This window comes from Urocitellus parryii, chromosome 5 (assembly GCF_045843805.1).
Source record: "Urocitellus parryii isolate mUroPar1 chromosome 5, mUroPar1.hap1, whole genome shotgun sequence".
Taxonomy (NCBI): domain Eukaryota; kingdom Metazoa; phylum Chordata; class Mammalia; order Rodentia; family Sciuridae; genus Urocitellus; species Urocitellus parryii.
In genome coordinates, this window is record NC_135535.1 from 75,063,098 (window position 1) to 75,082,529 (window position 19,432).

The 19,432-nt window shown below is 35.2% G+C and overlaps 1 protein-coding gene across 1 annotated transcript in view; it reads left to right on the plus strand.

The window, feature by feature from the left end:
- Positions 1-19,432, plus strand: part of Slc2a13 (solute carrier family 2 member 13) — a 323,327-nt gene that overhangs the window by 211,142 nt on the left and 92,753 nt on the right. The window contains exons 5-6 of the mRNA XM_026408520.2: positions 10,691-10,854; positions 17,678-17,798. Coding sequence (XP_026264305.1) covers positions 10,691-10,854; positions 17,678-17,798 — 285 coding nt within the window. The remainder of the gene's footprint in view (positions 1-10,690; positions 10,855-17,677; positions 17,799-19,432) is intronic.

The window sequence follows — 19,432 nt, forward strand, 5'->3', positions numbered from 1 at the left end:
TAAGTAAAGCAGTAAATATGAATGAGGGTTCATGTTTTGCCCTGTATGTAGAGTGAATAAAATGAATAAGAACACTTCACAGTCTCTTAGGAACCCTATGTTCATATGAAAATGGAATCTAGAGCTTTTCCGAGGAGCTAGTTGCACACTAAAATGCTTAGTATTGTCTCTTTTCAAGTTTGCGTCCCATAGGGTGTTTGCACTGATTGAATGGTATATATGCATAGCACATTTGGATACCACATGGCATTTAATAAGTGCCAATAGATGTTATCTCTCCATTTCCTCTTGTATCAAGGGATGATTTCTTCCCTTATCCTGACGCTAAAATTGAGTCTTATGGACTCAAAAAAAAAAGCTCAGTAAATGTTAGTTATTTTTCTTGTTGTTTTTCTAGTCCATATTTTCCAATGACGCAGCTTTATATTTTCATCATATGGAACAGGGATGAAAAGGGCATTTCTGAAATCGATTTTACATTCACAAAAAGAAACAGTTAAGACAATACAGATAATTTGGACTTAGAAAAATGTTTAATTCAAAAGTATTTGCTTAATTTCTTTTTTTTCTTTTGTTTTGCAGAATTAGCTAGATGATTCAGTTGCTTCACTGCGATATCTTAAGAATTAAAATTCATGCCCTTCATGCAGTACTCCCTCAATACATGTATGCTTTTCTTCTTCAGGTCATTTTTTCATGTGTAAACATGAGAATTTTTTTTTCTGTCATCTGTGAAAGGTTCTTCAGTTTTGCTAATAATGGAATAAGCAGGTCCTGGTGCTGCATGTGTGCACTAGAAATGAACCAAGTACAATTTTAGGGCTTTCCATTTGAACATCAAAGGGCACAGTGCTGTCAGTGTGCCCACATCAAGCTAGCAGCTTAATTCACTATTTAATAATACATCGGTATGTCAGGCCTCCCTTTGCAGTTTTTTTCCCCAGGGCTGTTATAGCTCAACTGGTTCCTCTGCTATTAAAAAATTGATCAGCTTTCTTTCTATTATATTTGAAAGAGGAAAAATAAGATTTATCGATATTAATTTTAAAGTCTTTATTCACTTTACTCACCCCCCTTTTTTTCCCACAGTTTGAGAGAGTGTAGTTAAATATACAGAAGGACGATAGGTGGTAAAATCAACGTTAAAATTGGTAACTTAGGAAGTAGATCAAAGTAGGAAAACATAGTTTCTACACAAGAAACTTGCTATAGAGTAAGTAGGGGCTGTACCAACGGGGTCACAAAGCCTGTCCTTTTCAAAGTGGTCTTGGAACGACCAAATTCCTTTAAAATCTATCACAGTCCTGGATGTGAGGGTAAAGATGGACAGAGGGATGGTCAACTTAATTTTTCATTTGTTAACAATCTGCAAATCATTCTTGTTTCCTACCAAAGTCTGAGATCCATGTTGCTCTAAACATTTTAGAAGCCAATACAAAAAGGAAGAGATGTTGTTCCATGATTCAGTGTGTCTAAGGTAGAGACAGCTCACTTGTCTCACTGATCATAAGCATTCCCTTATGCTACTAGGAAGGATTTCTCTCTGGGTGCTTTGGTGGTGGTACATGCCCTTTAATACTTGTGTATTCTTCTCATAGAAAATCAATTCTAATAATCTAAATTCACAGATATACGTTTCGATACTTACGATAGTTAAATCATGCCATGCAATTCTTCTGTCCACTTTATAGAAAAGAGAGTCAGGAAAAAAAAATGTGCCAAATATAGAATATTTGCTACAGGAAACTCTATTACTCTTTCTTATAGTACTTGGTTACAGTTACACACTCTCCTTCACCTCTCACTTCTTTTCTCTAAGCCCCCTCTTCATCCAGAGTGGAGAGTAAACATTAAATAATTCCAAGTTAGAGAAGTCATTCTAAAAAACCTTTAAAGGAGCATTAAAAAAACCTTTGGGAGCTGAGAAATTCTAATAACTTTTACAGCATTCTTTTCCCCAGGGGTGCATGCTACCAGACTCAGTTTTTCTGCTGCATGAACTCTGTGGATAGAGCTCCCCTTCTTTTTGATGATCCCCTGCATCAAAGGTACCTCTTTAACACTATCTCCACTCAGATAATTGTCACCTGCTATGAAATCAAAACCAAGAATTTCCTTGCTGGCTCTAATGTCCATTTCTGCCACTACAGTTTTTCTTGTTAGTAAATCAAATAGGCATTTATCATCCAGATTATGACTTGCATATCTTTGGTCCATTCCCATTCTCCTGTGTGTCATTTTTTTCTGAGTTTAAATGCTCTCCCCAACTAAACCACACAGTAAACAGCATCTTGAGTTCTTTGCCTCTTCATAGATTTTCAGAACTGGAATGTGGGAAACAACCATGTGGCTAACTGGAATCACTGACAAGCTGTGTGGATGCTGAAACAGTTAATTTCTACCCTCATGTTCCAGCTGCACCTTGCCTTACTGCTCTCACAGAGCATGGCCCATTGTTGTGCTGCTTTTGTGTGATGGACAGTATCCCTCAGTAGAATGCTAAGTCCCGTCTTCACCAACAATCCCATGTTTTAGTCAGCTTTGCACGACTGTGACCAAAAGAACTGGCAAGAACAGCATAAAGGAGGAATATTTTATTTTGCCTCATGGTTTCAGAGGTTCATTCCATCCATGGTTGGCCAGCTCCATAGCTCTGGACCCAAGGTGATGCAGAGCATCAGGGCAGAAGGAAAGCAGCTCAAGACTTGGCAACCAGGAAACAGAGAGATATCTGCTCACAGGGACAAAATATAAACAACAAAGGCAGGCCCCCAGTGACCTATCTACAGTCACCACCCAGCTTAGGTTAAGGTTCTCATAATCCAATCATTTCACCTGGAAACATTCTTATATCATCTTACACATGAGCTTTTGTGGGATACCTCATATCTAAACCATAATATCATCTTTTCTATTTTCTTCCACTGTGATGGTGCATAGGGGTCCATTATGCACTTATTTCTGTTTGAAAGTCTGTTGCCATCACCATGTCTAAATATTTGTTGAATTGGGTAGTTAAGACAGGATTATTAGCATGTCTTATTTATAGTATGTCAGCACCATGAGGTAAAGGGCATGGTTTATTCTGTTGAACAAAATACTGACTCTGGCAAAGGAAAAAAAAAAAAAGTCTCTCTGAAGACAAACATACAATGTGAGTTTCTCATGATTATTTTATGTTTCCTTTACTTAAAGTAATATTATATTTAGTTCACAGAGTTGGAAGCTAATGGTGCTTGAATACAATGTATAACATATTCTAATCTACAAACTTTTAATACACAAAAATTTAAGAAATGTGTGTTTATGGAAAATGGGAAACATAAAGAAGAAAAGTCATACCTTAATCTCACCACCTTGAGATAATCTGTCTGATATTTTGGTTTATTTTTTTGCCTTTAATAAGTGAGATTTTGCCCTTGCATACTTTTGTACTTTGCTTTTTTCCTCACTTCATTCTGCATGCTCCTGATCTATTTTCCCAGTTTGTGATTCCACAAGAGATAGAGTTATAAATACTGTGCATAAAAGTACATATCTTTGCATAATCACATTCTTTGTGACCGTGCTCTAAAATGTTTTTATATAGAATAAAACATTCTTGCAAACTTTTTTACTCATGAATGTTCAAGGCTGTTAGCGCTTAAAATAAAATACCATTTTATTCCCTTGAAGTCGGTCCTGAGAGCAGTGTTCTTCCTGAAACAAATGCCATGACCTGCCCTTTTTTTTTTTTCCTTCACACTCAGGCTCTTAAACCTCCTGAGAAGAATTTTAAATAGACTGTCACATTTGCTTTAATGAGGGGTTAGATGGGCACAACTTGAAACTAAGTACATAATAAAAGAGGAGTTTGTGTCAGTGTTAGCATAAAAATTAAGTCATAGGTAATCTGTGTGTGTTTGTGGGTATGTGTGGGTGTTTATGCTACTAGGAATTGAACCCAAGAGTGCTCTACCACTAAGCTACAACTCCTGACTTTTTTTTTTTTTTTTTTTTTTTTGCTCTTTCAAGATAGAATCTCACTGAGTTACAGAGGCTGGCCTTAAACTTGAGATCCTCCTCCCTAAGCCTCCTTTGATATGGAGTCATTTTTAAAGTGGTTTTCCAGCAATCAGGGCACCTGAAGTGGGAAGGAGTATAGCCAAATGGGGATGGGGATGGAAGTGGAAGAGTGCATTGGAAGCATTCAGGACATAGCCCTCTACCCTTGCCCTTTATCCCACTCCAAGGAACTTTTTTTTTTTCTCTAAACCCTCTGGATTATTTGAATACTTTATTCTTAACATTATTATAATTATTTAAGAAGTTTAAAAATTGGTCAGACTAAAATTCACTTAGTTGTATCTTAATTATATGCCTAAAAGGTAAAGCTTTGATACATGAATTATATTTCAATAATGATATAGGGGGCTGAGGTTGTGGCTCATTGGCAAAGTGCTTGTCTCACACATGTGAAGCACTGGGTTTGATCCTCAGCACCACATAGAAATAAACAAATAAAGATATCTATAAGTAACTAAGTACATACATACATACATACATACATATATAAACAAGGTCAAACAAAGAGGTAGCAGAGTCACATCCCATTCATTTATTAAAATAAACATTAGTAAGTGTCTAAAATGTAGTCATAAGCCTGCTTCCACATTGATTTTCTTACATAAACACATTTACATTGTCATCTATGAATTTTAAATTTTAGTTTCTTTAAAACAGAACAAGAACTAAAACATAACTTTTGAGAGGAAAAGCAAGGACAGAATCTTCCTAGACTTTCACATTTTATCTCTAATTTTTTAAGGTTGTGTTATACAGTTTTACTAACTTATCTTTCTTGACTTTTCCCAAAATTAGGGTTTTGTTTTTATTACAACTCTTTTAAAATGTACAATTTATTGATTTTTTAAAAAATAATTACAGTAATAGACATAAACAGGTTTGGCAACAGTCGCTCTGAACTTGATATCCATACAGCTCAAAAAATGGCAAGATTTGAGCCTGTGTGAAGCCCTAAACACTGAGTTCCCCTAGGAAGTATATTTTAGGGAAAGAATTACTAGGATTATTTGGAAAACTGATGAATTAAAGGTCACATTACAGAACTTCTTTCAGTCTTACTGATACTTAAAGGAAAGTCTGTGGTCTGGTTGTGCTAGACGAGACAAGTTAGTGATCTTTCCTGAATTTTCCCTTAGGTGGAGTGTATGGTCATGCTGGGAAAGGTCAGGAGCTATCTCCCTTAGAAGTTACTTTGGCACATTTTTTTTTCTTTTTCTTCCTAAAACACTAATAAAATCATCTAAATTTTGAAGCGTTTGTTTTTTTTTGGTAATACATTAAATGTTAGTTATATTAGTATTAGTAATTATGTTCTGAGGATTACGATGATATTTGCATCATCGTTTGATTTAAGACCAGCATGATACAGGCTGGGATTGTGGCTTAGTCAGAGCACTTGCCTCACACTTGTGAGGCACTGGGTTCAATCCTCAGCACCACATAAAAATAAATAAAATAAAGATATTGTGTCCATGTATAACTAAAATATATTAAAAGAAAAAAGAATAGCATGATAAGAGTTCACTAGTATGTTACCTTAAAACACATGTCTATGTGTATTTCTAATTTTTACTATTTTATTTTCGGTTTTATATCTTGCATCTAATAATGTACAAGATGGATTTTCTGTGTACAAAATACGTGAAAACATGTTACAAAATTTTAATTTTTAAATGATTTTTTCTGCATTGGTTAAAACATTTTTCTCTTAAAACCATTCATGTGGTTTTCATAGTTACCTATGTTTTGACTGTATAACTTGGAAATATAATTCACTTAAAAGAACTCTTATTAGGATGACATTTTACATACTGTAGTCAGTGTGCCTTAGTATGTAGTATAAATATATTTTATAATACTGGGAGCTCATAAAAAAGCCAAAAAAAAACCCCCTCATAACTTAGATAATGGAAATCTCCAAGGGCTTATGTTTGCTAAACTACTCTGTAAATTCTAGTCTTCTCATTTAGCTTGGCTTCTATCCCACTGTGAACATGACCCATAAGACTGCTGAGTAAGGTAAGGTTAATAGATGACTATTTTGAAGTTTCTGGAATACTGCTCAAACATTACACCTGTGTGCCCCATAAATCAAACTAATTGTGACTAAATTTCAGCAGTTAATTTTACCCACTTAACTCTCACTGTCAGGATGAGTATGTTCCATATCCCTTTTATTCACGATATTAAAGTCTTTATAATTTCATGCCAGTAAAGTTTTGTCTTTTATTTTGTAAGACAGTTAAGAGTGTCCTTTACTATCTTGCCTTGATTGCCATGAATTTTAGAGCTCTCTTCTAGTGGTTACGCAGCTAAAGTTTTCATGTGATCATCTTCTATGTCTCCTACTCTCTTCTACCAATCAACATTCATTACAGCACTTCTGTCAGGTAGTTTTTGATTATAAACATTCTTAATTCCTTTTTGACATTTTGCGCCAGACAAATTGAATAAATTCAGCAATTACTGAGTGCCTACTTCTTGCTGTTAAGCTCTGTAATATTGGCAGTAGTTGAAAAGGAGAGGTGATGGTCTTAAGAAACCAAAAAATTAGCCACTCCTAGGAAATGCTTTGTTCAAACAGGAATTAATAGATGTGTTTTCTAGGCACATGAGGTACCCATGTTAATTCTTTCATTTGTAGTTCAAAGTCATCATGAGGCTAAGTGATCATTACTGAAGCATACGTATTTTCTAGGGCTATTATGTCTTAGATTTAAAATTTGAGAGTGGAAGCTGGGTATCTCATAGTTTCTGAGATAGCAGTGCACATACAATTCCAGTCTTTTCTGTTCCTAAGCCTCCACAAAGGGTTGTGCAGCTGGTCTCTGTGAGAACACACTGCTCTTAAGCCTTTCAACTTGGGGAGAGGTGGTTTGTTGGAGGGGACCAGAGGTTGCCTCAGGGAATCTCTAAAAAGATGATAGTGTGTCTGATCCATATTATGAAATGACTTTGAAAAGAGCAGGCATTATTCCTGCTTTGAGTCTAACAGGAAAAGAAAGCTTTGTTCAGTTGTTCATGTTGTTCTTTAACGAAGAATGTTCTCTTTTGCTTTGTGAAACTTTTGAATGCATACTCATTCCCTTGAAAATTCAGACTACTACATGAAGGTGTACAAGATGGTAAATAGTGATAGCCCATGACTTAAAAGGTTGCCAATACCATCCCTTATGAAAACACTGAATTTTACACATATTAAAATATAAGTTAAACATATCTTTCTGCAATTCCATGACCTGACTTTTAAAATAAGGTTTGTGAATTATTCTAACCTAGATGTGTCTTCCCTTGCCCTATAAAAGAGAATATAGTTGTCGCCTGAATTTTTCTGGAACTGATTGCCCTTTACATTGTTCTCATCTTTTATTACTTGCCTTCTCCTTTTAATTGTTGGCCTTTTGCTTATTTTATTGTTTAAAGACACCTTTCCTGTGATAGGCAGAATAATGACCCCCCGCAAAGGTGTATGGAACCTTTGAATATGTTCCTATGAATCCCCCCCTCCCAAAGATCTCTAGAACCTATGGATATGCTGTGTTACTTGGCCCAGGGAAATTAAAGGTGGCAGACTGAATTGCATGTGTTCATTAGAGAGATTACCCCGGATTTTCTGAGTGTGCCCATTGTAATCACCAGGGCCCTTAAATGTAGAAAAAGGAAACAAAGAGGAAGGCAGAGTGAAGCCACATGAGTAAGACTTGGGCAGGGGCCTGAGAATATAGGAAAACTCTAAGCTGGAAGAAGCCAAGGAAACAGCTTACCCCTGGATCCTCCAGAAAGGAATGTAGCCTTAATGACAACTTTGGTTTCTGACGTCCACTGAATCTCTTCACATTTCTGATTTATAGAACTGTAAGAAAATAAATCTGTGTTGTTTTAAGCCAACAAGCTTGTGGTGATTTGTTATGGCAGCAATTAAAAAAAAATACATTTACCAGTGTAGAGAAAGGAAAATAAAGATAAAACTCGGGGTAGTTCATTCAAGAAAGTCTTGCGGGTTGTAGTTGCACCTCAGCCCACTTTCACCGTGTCCATCATCACAGGTAATCTGCAGTGGCCAGTTGCTGCTCTGATGACTTGACATGTGCTTCAAGACTATATCCCCTGGGTGCAGTCTGCCTCCACTCCACCCTCTTGGCTTTATCATTGGGGTGATCTTTTCACAGAAGAGATTTCATCCTGTTATTTCTTTCTGAAGTCCATTTTGTGATCTTCCATTGCCTACAAAGTAAAGCCCAAACACAAAGCATTATATCTGAGCCCCTTCCACAGAAGCTTCTGCTACAGCCTCTTGCTGACTCCTCTACTTTTGTTTGTATTTGATGTTCAGACAAGGTAAAGTGCTCAGGCTCTGTGAACCCAGCATGCTATTGAGCTCTTTTGTCTCTGAAGGATGTTGCCTCCCTCACCTGGGTTGCCTTCCTGGATTGTCATCTGGGCTGGCCAACCCATGTGAATTTTTCAGGGCTTAACACAAAGATTAGATTCCCTGGGAAATCAAGGAACCATCCCATAAAATGAATCATTTTTTTTTCCTGTCCTTCATGCCACACTGTAATTTGTACATCTTGCGATATTAAAACCAGTTTGTTTCCATTTCATTCTCCAATTCTAAACTGAGTCTCTTGAGGGCAGCAACAGACTCTGATAGCATCTGTGGGATCTCATCACTCACGTAGCTTATACAGCAGGCACTCAATAAATATTCAGTGAATGAAGGATTATATTTCCTGGACAGCATATCACACAGATGCCATTAGAATTCAGCTTTCTGAATCCCAGGGCACTGTTTTTTGCCTTCTGCCTCTAAAACATTGGCACCACAAAAGGAGTTTTTTATACTTGTGTAATTTTTCATTTTAAATAAAACAGAAAATAACTTAGTTTGATACCACTACCATTTGTCTCCCCTAGCTGAACACTTGGAATTTCATGATTTTTATTATATCAAAATAAAAACATCAAACAGCCTCTGTGGTTTTAGGTTTTTTTTTTTTTTTCATGACTCCTTTTCTAAGAATCAGTTTGTGCAGTATATCTGTTTTTATTGCTAAAGCATTGGGGAGATTCTGAAATTTAGTAACACGGCAAGTATCAAATTATTTGGGTTTTAAAAATAGTATTTGGATTATCTCTGAACCTATTTTCTGCCTTTTCAGGCTTGTTTTTATGTTAGTTTCTTGGTGGTCACACATAGGTTTGACCTTTTATGTTGGCCTTTGTGAAAGTGCATACAGATTTCGAAGCTGGGATGGATTGGTATCATAGTTTTTATCATCACTTCACATTCTGACTGCAGACCATTCAGAATTTTCATGATGATGGGAGTGATTCCACTGGTAATTTCCTTTTTTAAAACAGTTGTCAGAATTCATATTCTATAAAACTCACCATTCATGCTGCATAGTAGTTTTTAAGTGTGGTATACTATTTTTTAAAAAGGCATTTTTTTCTCAAAATGAATGAGTCCCTGTTAATATTTCATGTAATAACCATCATTGCTAATTTTAGAAAGTAGTAAACAGAAGCCATTGATGTATCAATGAGACTTAAACATATTTAAAATAGATTTTACTTTTGAAGTACTATGGAAGTATTGATAAATATCTGGAAGCTACTGATTTTTAATTATGGAAATATCCAGCTTGCTCTCACATATTGCTTGGATGTCCTCTACTGTCAGGTGTGCATAAAGTGAACTTGTTTTAGGATAGCTTGAAATGCTAGGCAAAGCTGTGGTTGAGACTATGCATTTAGGATGTGAATTCTACATATTTCATCCTCAATCACTGGAAGTACTTATCTTTCTTTTCAGGTCAACTTAAAGTAATGAGCTTCTATAGCTACTGATATTTCTACCAGAAAAGAAATGTTCCATGGGAAACCTGTCCTCCTTAAATGTGCCAGACGTATTTTCTGTTATGTACCAACAAACAGGCATGATGGTCTTTTAAGAACTAGTCTCCAGTGAACTCTTTTAGCACAAGATGAGTCTGCAGAGCTTAGTCATGCAGAATGTGCTAGAGACTTCACTTCACCAAAGACTCCACTTTCTAGGAACCACAAATCCATTCTCAAGTAGTCAGTTTCTTATCTCCTTACACAGTGCTAGATGTATCCTCACACAAACTTATTTCTTGTGTCTTCTTTGAAGAGATTTTTTACTTGTTTCATTTCTACCATTACATCACATTTCTTATTATATGCTGTGAGTCATTTTCTTCTTTTAAGGACATTAATTCATTGCTGATCCATACCACAGACTTGGAGCTTATTGTTGATAGTTTTTGTCAAAGTACCAGCTGCTGCTGTCCCTAGTGGTAGAGTATGTTTCACTGAGGAAGCTTTCAGCCCTCTGTTCATTTGTTTAGGTGTCTTTTTTTTTTTTTTTTGGGGTGGGGGGGACGGGGAGGTAACAAAGTACAAAGTAAATATATCTAAACACAGTTTCTGTAATTGTGCTCCTTTAAATAACTGGTCTGAATTCCCTTGAGAACTTGATGTTATTGCTGTATTAGCCATGATTTTCTTTTTCTTTTTGAGGTGGCTAAATCTTTTTCTGTCTGAATAACTTTGCTTCTTTGAATAAGCAGCAGCAATTGATTTATTCTTTGCCTTTCAGGTACTACAGTGCAACCATTCTACAGATGTCTGGTGTGGAAGATGATAGACTTGCAATATGGCTGGCTTCAGTTACAGCTTTCACAAACTTCATTTTCACACTGATAGGAGTCTGGCTCGTTGAGAAGGTGGGCCGACGAAAGCTTACCTTTGGTAGTTTAGCAGGTAGGTGCCTAGATGAAGAATTCAGTTTTAAACTTTTTTCTAATGATGACAGCCTTTTAAATGACAACACTGAAACCACTTCTGATATTGGTTTCTTTGACAAACAACATAATATGAGAGTAATAGACCAAAATAAAATAAAAATGAGAATTTGTTTATTTTTTGATACTAGGGATCAAACCTTAAACCCGGGAGTGCTTTACCACTGAACTGTGTCCTCAGTCCTTTTATTTTTTGTTTTGAGGCAGAGCCTCACTAAGATCCTTAGGTCTTTGGGTGCTCACTAAATTTTTGAGGCTGGCCCCGAGCTTGTGATCCTCTTGCCTCATCCTTCCAGGAAAAAAATAAGAGCTTTGAATGAATGTTAAGATATAAGACTAGTTGGGCTGGGGATGTGGCTCAAGCGGTAACGCGCTCTCCTGGCATGTGCGGGGCGCTGGGTTCCATCCTCAGCACCACATAAAAATAAAAAAAATAAAGATGTTGTGTCCACCAAAAACTGAAAAATAAATATTAAAAAAATTCTCTCTCTGTCTCTCTCTTAAAAAAAAGATACAAGACTAGAAACTAGATTGTAAGTAGGAACCAATTGTAAGAACAATCTGGGTATACTGAGGGTAATATTTTTCTGTTATTTTTGGAGTTCAGCTCAAAGGAACAGAAGTAAAAGGAATAATTATTTTTTGTTCTATTCCTTGTTTGAAAAATGTTATATTTGTGAACTGACTTTATGTTGTATTTTTAAGTTTGGAATTATATGGAAACAAATTTGAAGCATTTTTTTCCAAGCTCTTTCAACAGTGAAATATTGGAACCATATAATTTCGTCACAAAGCAGGGACAAACTCTTTTTTTGTGTTTGATACAAGCCTAAATCCTAGGATAAGTTCTGATTGGTTAAGTGTGTTTTCTATGATGGCTAAATAAAGCAAAACCTTTCTTTTCTCACTTGTCTTTTGTGTTTAAATTCTGCCCATTTATTTCTTTTCTAAAATACAAAGGGCTGTTTCACATGACAAAAATGGGACCCATCTATGACATTTTCTCCACTGGATATATTTCATACTTTTTGAGTTTTTTTTTCAAATGTACAGGCACTTTCTTTCTTTCGAATGAGCTGTACTCTAGTAGTGTTTTTATAAGTGAAATTGGAGTTTAAAAGTACACATTTCCATTAAAATATGAAGTTTCGGGGCTAGCACTAAATTCTGTTTTAGCCAAATTATACCCAAAGTAATGATCTAATAGGACTGTTTCAGGCACTTGTCCCAGATTTTGATGAGAAAATGCATTGTGAGTTCTAAACACCGTTACTGGGAACATATAACCTTCCTCCAGAAGGAAGAATACAGTGCTTCCCCCTCCTGCCCTTACCTGAGCAGTGGGAGCCCTTGACTCCAGTACTGTGAGCGAAGCTGAAGTATTAGTGCTGAGGCAAAGCAGAGGTTGATTAGAGGCTCTGGTAATTACAATAGCCAAGATATACAGGGAAGCACACGAGAAAGTAAAGAAGGGTGAGGGACAAGTGAAGGTTTAAAAAAACATGTATAAAACCATGTGTGATGAAAGCAGAGGTGGTAAGCCTGGAACAAAAGACTAAGAAGAGGGCTAGGGATGCAGTTCAGTTGGTAGAGTACTTGCCTTACATGCACAAGTGCTGGGTTCAATCCCCAGTACCACAAAAAAAAAAAAAAAAAAAAAAAAAAAAAGACTAAGGAGAAATCCTTTGGCTATCTTAGTCTAGAAAGTAGTAGATGCTATGAGAGCACAGATTTTTACTTCCTGTAAGAAAAATATGTCTGACAATCAAAGCTGTCCACGATGAACTGGGCTATCTCATTAGGATGATAAACAACAACAACAAAAAAAAATGGATTACCATCAGGAGTGTTCTGCTAAAAATACACTCTTATGGTGTGCTGGAAATTGGATTTCCTGACACCTGGGGCTTAGGTCAACACTAAGAAGAGAAATAGCTGCTTTCAAAATTTTTATTTTTTTTTATTTTTTTTTTTTAACATAAGCAAAAAGGGTATTTATTGGTTCACATAACTGCAAGTCCATTTAAAAATTTTGAAAGGTGGAACCACCTTTCAAAATTTTTAAATGGACTTTTTTCCTTTTTGATAGAGCCCAATATATTGCTGCCTCAAGAGGTCTTTTTTAAAAAAATAGAATTTCAGTGCTTAAATTTGATGTTTGGCTTTGGAGATTTAGGGAAAACTGCTGAATTAACACTTTTTCCTAGCAGCTTGTGCCTTCATTTGTTGCAGTCCAGCAATATACTTTCTTATCAATCCTGCAAAATTCTTGAGACATTATTGGTACAGAGCCAGACTGTTTTGAGTCTAAAGTTTGTGATTTTAGGCAAAGTTCTATTTCCTCATCTGTACATGGGGATTAATTATCATTCCTGCTTTATGGAGTTATAAGAAGGATTTAACACATTTAAAATACTCAGGATGCAGATAATAAAGTAGAGCATCTTAGCTATCACAGCATCATGAGTAACCAGAGTGACTCTGTTGTTTTATCCACACTTTGAAATAGCCTCCCCCTTCTTAATCCACCTGGAAATTCATGTTTCCCTTCCCTATAGGTCTTTTGCCCAGAGGGGTCCAGCAAGCATGCCTGACTCTTGAGAGGAAGTAGTAAGACATTCATAAGAAAGAAAAGACTAAAGACTTCACGGTTGTTTCTTCCCAGCAACATTTAGCCATTTTCCTTTCCTTTTTCTCTTTTCTGCCAAATCTGCCGCCACCTCAGCTCTGACAGTTAAAAATACTTTACAGTCTGCAGACAGCCCCATCCAGAAGGCTTCTGACCTCCAGCTGTGTGGTCAGTAGGTATTACAGTGGCTTACAAGGTAGAAAACCTGGCTTGTTGTCACAGGTTTCCTCTTTTACCTGCATATATAGAGGTAAATGATGGCATTTGTGCAGTTTCCTGTTTGTAATTGTGGTTAAACAGGTCCACTAGAAGACAGTAGCCAGTGCAAGTTTACACTTTGCGAAGGAGGCCTAATTAGCACTTGGCAGCCCTGTTAATTTGTACGTTTTCCTCCAGGGTAAACCTCACAGTAGATGCTTCTTTGACACTGTAATACCAGTTGATTCAGTGGATTTTTTAAAAAAATTTCTTTGTTTGTTTTAATTGGTTATATATGGCAGTAGAATGCATTTATGCACTTTGATATCATACATAATGGGATATAATTTCTCATTTTTCTGAGTGTACATCTTGTACAATCACATTGGTCATGCAGTCACCTATATACATAAAGTAATAATGTCTGCTTCATTCTTTTATCCTTCCTATCCCTTTATTTCAATATTTTTTGTTTTATTTATTTGTATATAGATACATATTGCTATTTTAATAGCACTGAGTATTATGAAAATGTTCATTTTAAATTTTTTAAATTGGCTACAGCCTAGAATTTTTAAACTTAGGATTCAGTTTTATTCCCTATATTGTGTTTTATTTTTTAAATTGGATTAAAAATATGAAAAAATAGGTTAAATCATATCAAGATAATTTTTGAATAGATATTAACCCCTAAAAATTATTATAAATAAACTGTTTAATCCCAAAGAAACTCTTTATACAGAGAAATGTATGTAAGCTGTCAATAATTTTAAATGTGGCATATTTTATCATGTTCTCATTTTTAATATTTTCAAACCTTGTTGAAAAAAACTGGTCTTTTTTTGAATATGACAATTTAATAGCAGCCTCTTGTTGAATACTGGGAGTCTTGTGTCTGTGTAACAGTATTTATAATAAATCTTAGAAGGCCAGAAACACCGTGCCGTTTCTACCACATATTTTGGTAGTGGAATATTTCTGAAAACATTATTCATAGGCTGTCTCTCTCAGAAGCAGCAGTGCTACTTATTTTAAAATGTGAATTTGTGGGCACCATCTTAGATCTAAGTTAGAATCTATGAAGATGGGGTCTGGAGCTGGAGCATTTTGATAGGTTCTGCTGGTGAAACTTAGGCACACATTAGGGGAACTAAGGAAAGGAAATGATTTTTTTCTAAAAGATAATTCCAGCTCTGTACTGGGTATTTAATATAGCTTATTAATGAGATATTCTTCAGAATGCTATTATCCAACTTACGTCACTTTCTTTGAAGAATATCTTTATGGGGAAAATTTTACCAAACGTTTAAAATCTACCAGTGTGCTTGGTTAGGAGATACTCTTTTCCTGAAATATCAGGAGGAAGCAACACTGCACACTACACAGGAGAAATGCCTTTCATCCAAAGCTTTCCTATACTAAGCTTACACTAATGAACTTTATTAATTTTATATGATTTTTTGTGATTTATTTTTTATATTATAGAAAGAGAGGTTATAGAGGATATATATAATATATATGTGTATATAATATATATATATATATATATATATATATAGAATATGTAGGTTATAGTAATGAATCATTTGATAATAACTATAGTAATTTCTAATACTAACAAGCAACTGATAAAACATTTGTAACTTGCTAAATGAAAGAAAAAGGGTAATACAAGTAGTTAGAAGGGTTTTTAATCTCTGTCTGAGCATCACAGTTACCTGTGGAGCTCTATGAAGCCCATGCTTCTCCTCCCCATCTTCTGGAGAGGCTGAGTCAGAGGGCAGGGGCATCCCAGGCATCTCCTCCAGTAGGAAGCAAGGACTAAACATTGCCACAGAAAATTTTAAAAGATAAAGATATAAGTATAGCTTTTAAAATATTTCCATCCAAATTAGTTTAATAATATAATAAATATGCTTAAGAAGGGTTGACCCTCAAGCATTTAGGAATTCTACATATCCAGAATGTTCCATTCCCAAAATTCTGAAGATGGATTGAACTTTTTTTAGACACAGAAGCAAGAGTTATATTATCCATATTACATAACTCACCTAGGTTATTTGTACCATACTAACTCATGACTTGAACTGTATAATCTTAACATTTTTTTGTTCTTATTCTTTTTTTCAAAAATAACCAACATTATAAAAATCCATATAACTTGAATACATATGTCAGCCACTACTTTCTGAGATAAATATGTGCCAGGCACTAGAATTTGATATATAGTTATGCAACTTAGTATTTACAATTTATCATGGGCACAGGTTATTGAATTATTACTATGAAGGAAGAATATCAGCTTTATTCACACCTTCAAGTACCAGCATTTCCTGATGAAATTATTTTACCTGTTTCACAGAAATGAGCTATGGAAATTGTTTGGGCAAATAATTAAAACTCAAGTTCTTCAATAGATAAACAGTAAAAGTCATGTTTTGTTTGAAGAAAAGGCTTGATTTTCAGAACAAATGTATATCTCTTTTCTATTTCTCCATTTAGGGCTTGATAGCCTTTTGAGTAAAGTAAAGGCTCAAGCTATACCTAGTGTGGTCTGAGTTTTTTAAGTAAACAGGAAGAAAACACACAGTGATTTTTGGTGTAAGACTCCATTGACCTAGTTTAGCAAAACAGACTTCTGATCTTCCCTTTAGGTCTCTCTTTCATTCAACTTTTTCTCCTACTTTGAAGGTCCACTCTTGCTGCTACTGCTTCTAATGATAACTACAGCATAACTAACTTTTAAAAATGTTTCAGAGCATTTTTATTATACAAATATTTCAAATGCATAATAACACTTAAACTTCAGTAATTCTGTAAGTATTTTCACTAAGTCCCATTTTATGGAAGACAAAATCAAAGTTTGTAAAGGTCCAAGATCGGAATCAAGAAACAGCAGAGCTCAGTACTTAGGCACAACCCTCGGATTCCAAGGGCATCTCATTCCCAAGGTGCTTAACTTGACACATTCCAACAAACATTTCAGTTATTACACAGTCCCACTGAACCTCCATGGTGTTTTCTAAAATTCTTGTTTTATCTATTTCTTTAACCATATATTTGGTCACATCTTAAATTACCTCTCAGTTAAACTAATACAATCTTTACTTCTACATAAAGACACCCCCTAAATTTCACATTTTAATTATGTTGCCTAATTTAAATAAATTATACAAATTAATGCAGCCATTTTGCCTTTCTTCCTATCACTCTTTTTGTTCACCCTTAAAATTCTGTGGCTGAAGCAATTATCAGAAATTTGAAAACTTCTTGTTTACCATCAGGACATTGATCAAGAACTCAAACTTCGGTCTTTTTAATAGTCTTAATTACTAAAACTTTCCTTTAAATCCAAAGGTAAGTATTCTATTCCCAAATGCCAACAGGCAAGATAAATGAGGTCATGTGTTATTTCATTCTTGATACCTTAAAGTCTTAAATTTAAAGAAGAAAACTTTCTTTTTAATAATAAACACTCTCTTGCTTGCTTCAGAAATAATCAGTGTTACTTTTTAGTTCCACTGATTTAGGTCTTATATGACCGAAGGCCATTAGAACAATTTTCTTGGCACCAAAAGGAATAGTTGATGTACATCTGTTGGGTTTTGTTCTTCCTGACTTGTTAGACTCTCTATAATGTTGCTTACTTTAAGATATCCAGCAATTCTAGGTGTTTGGTTGTTTTTGCTTTGTATTTCTTTCGTTTTGTTTTTAGAGGAGGAGAATCATCAGTTTTCTTTTTGATTCATAATTGTATTTGCTTTGAATTTTACTTTCCTCATGTCTCACAATGTCCTAGTGAGCTTTTCTGATAATTTGTTTAGATAGTAGAAACTTTTATTTTAAACCAGAGAAGATAAATCAAGGTATTTTTTAGAAGTACGATACATGAAATCCAGTCTTTGGAAAAATGTTGTCAAACGTCTCTCTGATGTAAAACATTTTTCCCCCCTAGGTACTACTGTGGCACTCATTATTCTTGCTCTCGGATTTCTGCTCTCAGCCCAGGTTTCTCCCCATATCACTTTCAAACCGGTAGCTCCATCAAGTCAGAATGCTACTTGTACAAGATACAGGTGAGATTGCATTATGTTCTGTTTCCTTAATCTAATTTTGGTAATGTTTTTGTTTGACTTTAACTTTTCTAAAATTTGAGAGATGAGTAGGAGCTTCCTAGGTGTTGGGCTTACATATGAAGGGAAGAAAATGTGAAAGGTGTAGGTAGGTACCATGAGAAATAGCATTTTCAAAGGCATGAGAGTGTATGAAATTAAGGAAAAAAGTCAATTGTTGAGACATTATTTTGGTGATATTTCTCTTTAAATTAGGGAGTAATGTTGAATCAGGAATATAGCAAAACTGTAATTTAGCTCATGAATGACTCGGTGACATTGCTATTCCAGGTGAAATAGCAAATTGGTAATTAATATTTTGTAACATACACATAACTCTGAATATTCTCGCAGTTATTTTTCACTGAATTTTATGGGCATAACTGCATTAATTTAAATAGAAAAGAACGTTTTCCCCCAATATTATGGCTCTTCCAGAGGATCAGAAATTGGACAGTGAGTGTGGCAAAAAGTGAAGCATTCCGATGTCCCACCATAGGCTTAAGAGTCAATTAAGTGTTGACTGTGCACACTGTGTGATAAATGGATGGGTGCAAAGACAGACAAACAGTGATTGAAGAATGTACAAGTGAATTAATGAAAGAAAAAATTAACAGTTCAATTAATTTTGGGACAGCATAAATTTTAAGTTAAATGATTTTTATCAGTCCAAAAGGCTAGTAACCCCTTTAAAACATGGATAGAATAAGAAGTGACTTAAAATTTAAAAGGAAAAAAAAAAAAAAAAAAGAGGAAAAACCAGCATGCCTGTAATCTCAGCAGCCCAGGAGGCTGAGGCAGGAGGGTTTTAAGTTTAGAGCCAGCTTCAGCAACTTAGTGAGGTCCAAGCAACTCTAAGACCCTGTCTCAAAATAAAATATTTTTAAAAAAAGGGTTGGGATGTGGCTCTATGGTTAATCCCCTCTGGGTTCAATCCCCTGTGTCAAAAAGAAAAAAAAAAAAAAACCTTGTACTCCTTAACCTCAATCACATGGGCACAAAACTCAACTCAGTGAGTAAATAATTTATGTCATTGCTATGTTGGGGTTAGAGGATATAGCTCAGTGGGAATGCAGGGTTAGCATGAGCAAGGTTCTGGGTTCATGCCCTAGGGCATGTGCATGCACATACATGCACAAAACTGTAAAATTAAAACATTATATTTATACATCAAACTGCACATGGTGTCCACTTAGAGCTTTTAACTGAACATTGTTGTGGCATCTCATTACAATAGTAGGAAGAGATTTATTATGTCTTTCTAGTCCTAAAGTTTGGTCTCTACTTGCTTTGGAAAATAGTTATAACACCTTTCTTTCTCACTAATATGTTTAACTGTTTCTTTATTGTCTTGCGGATTTTTGTGGTCCTTATCATTATCATATTCGAGGAAGACTTAAAAGTACATTAATAAAAGAACTTAAACTCAGTGTAGACTATTTCTGCAGTGCTCTTTATTTGGTTATTCAGCAACTATGGCAAAAATGATACCACTGTTGGAATTCTGCAGGCTCTACTTTTTTTCTTGACATTTTAGGTGTGTGTGTGTGTGTGTGTGTGTTTTAAATGTATTTTTTTAGTTGTATATGGACACAGCA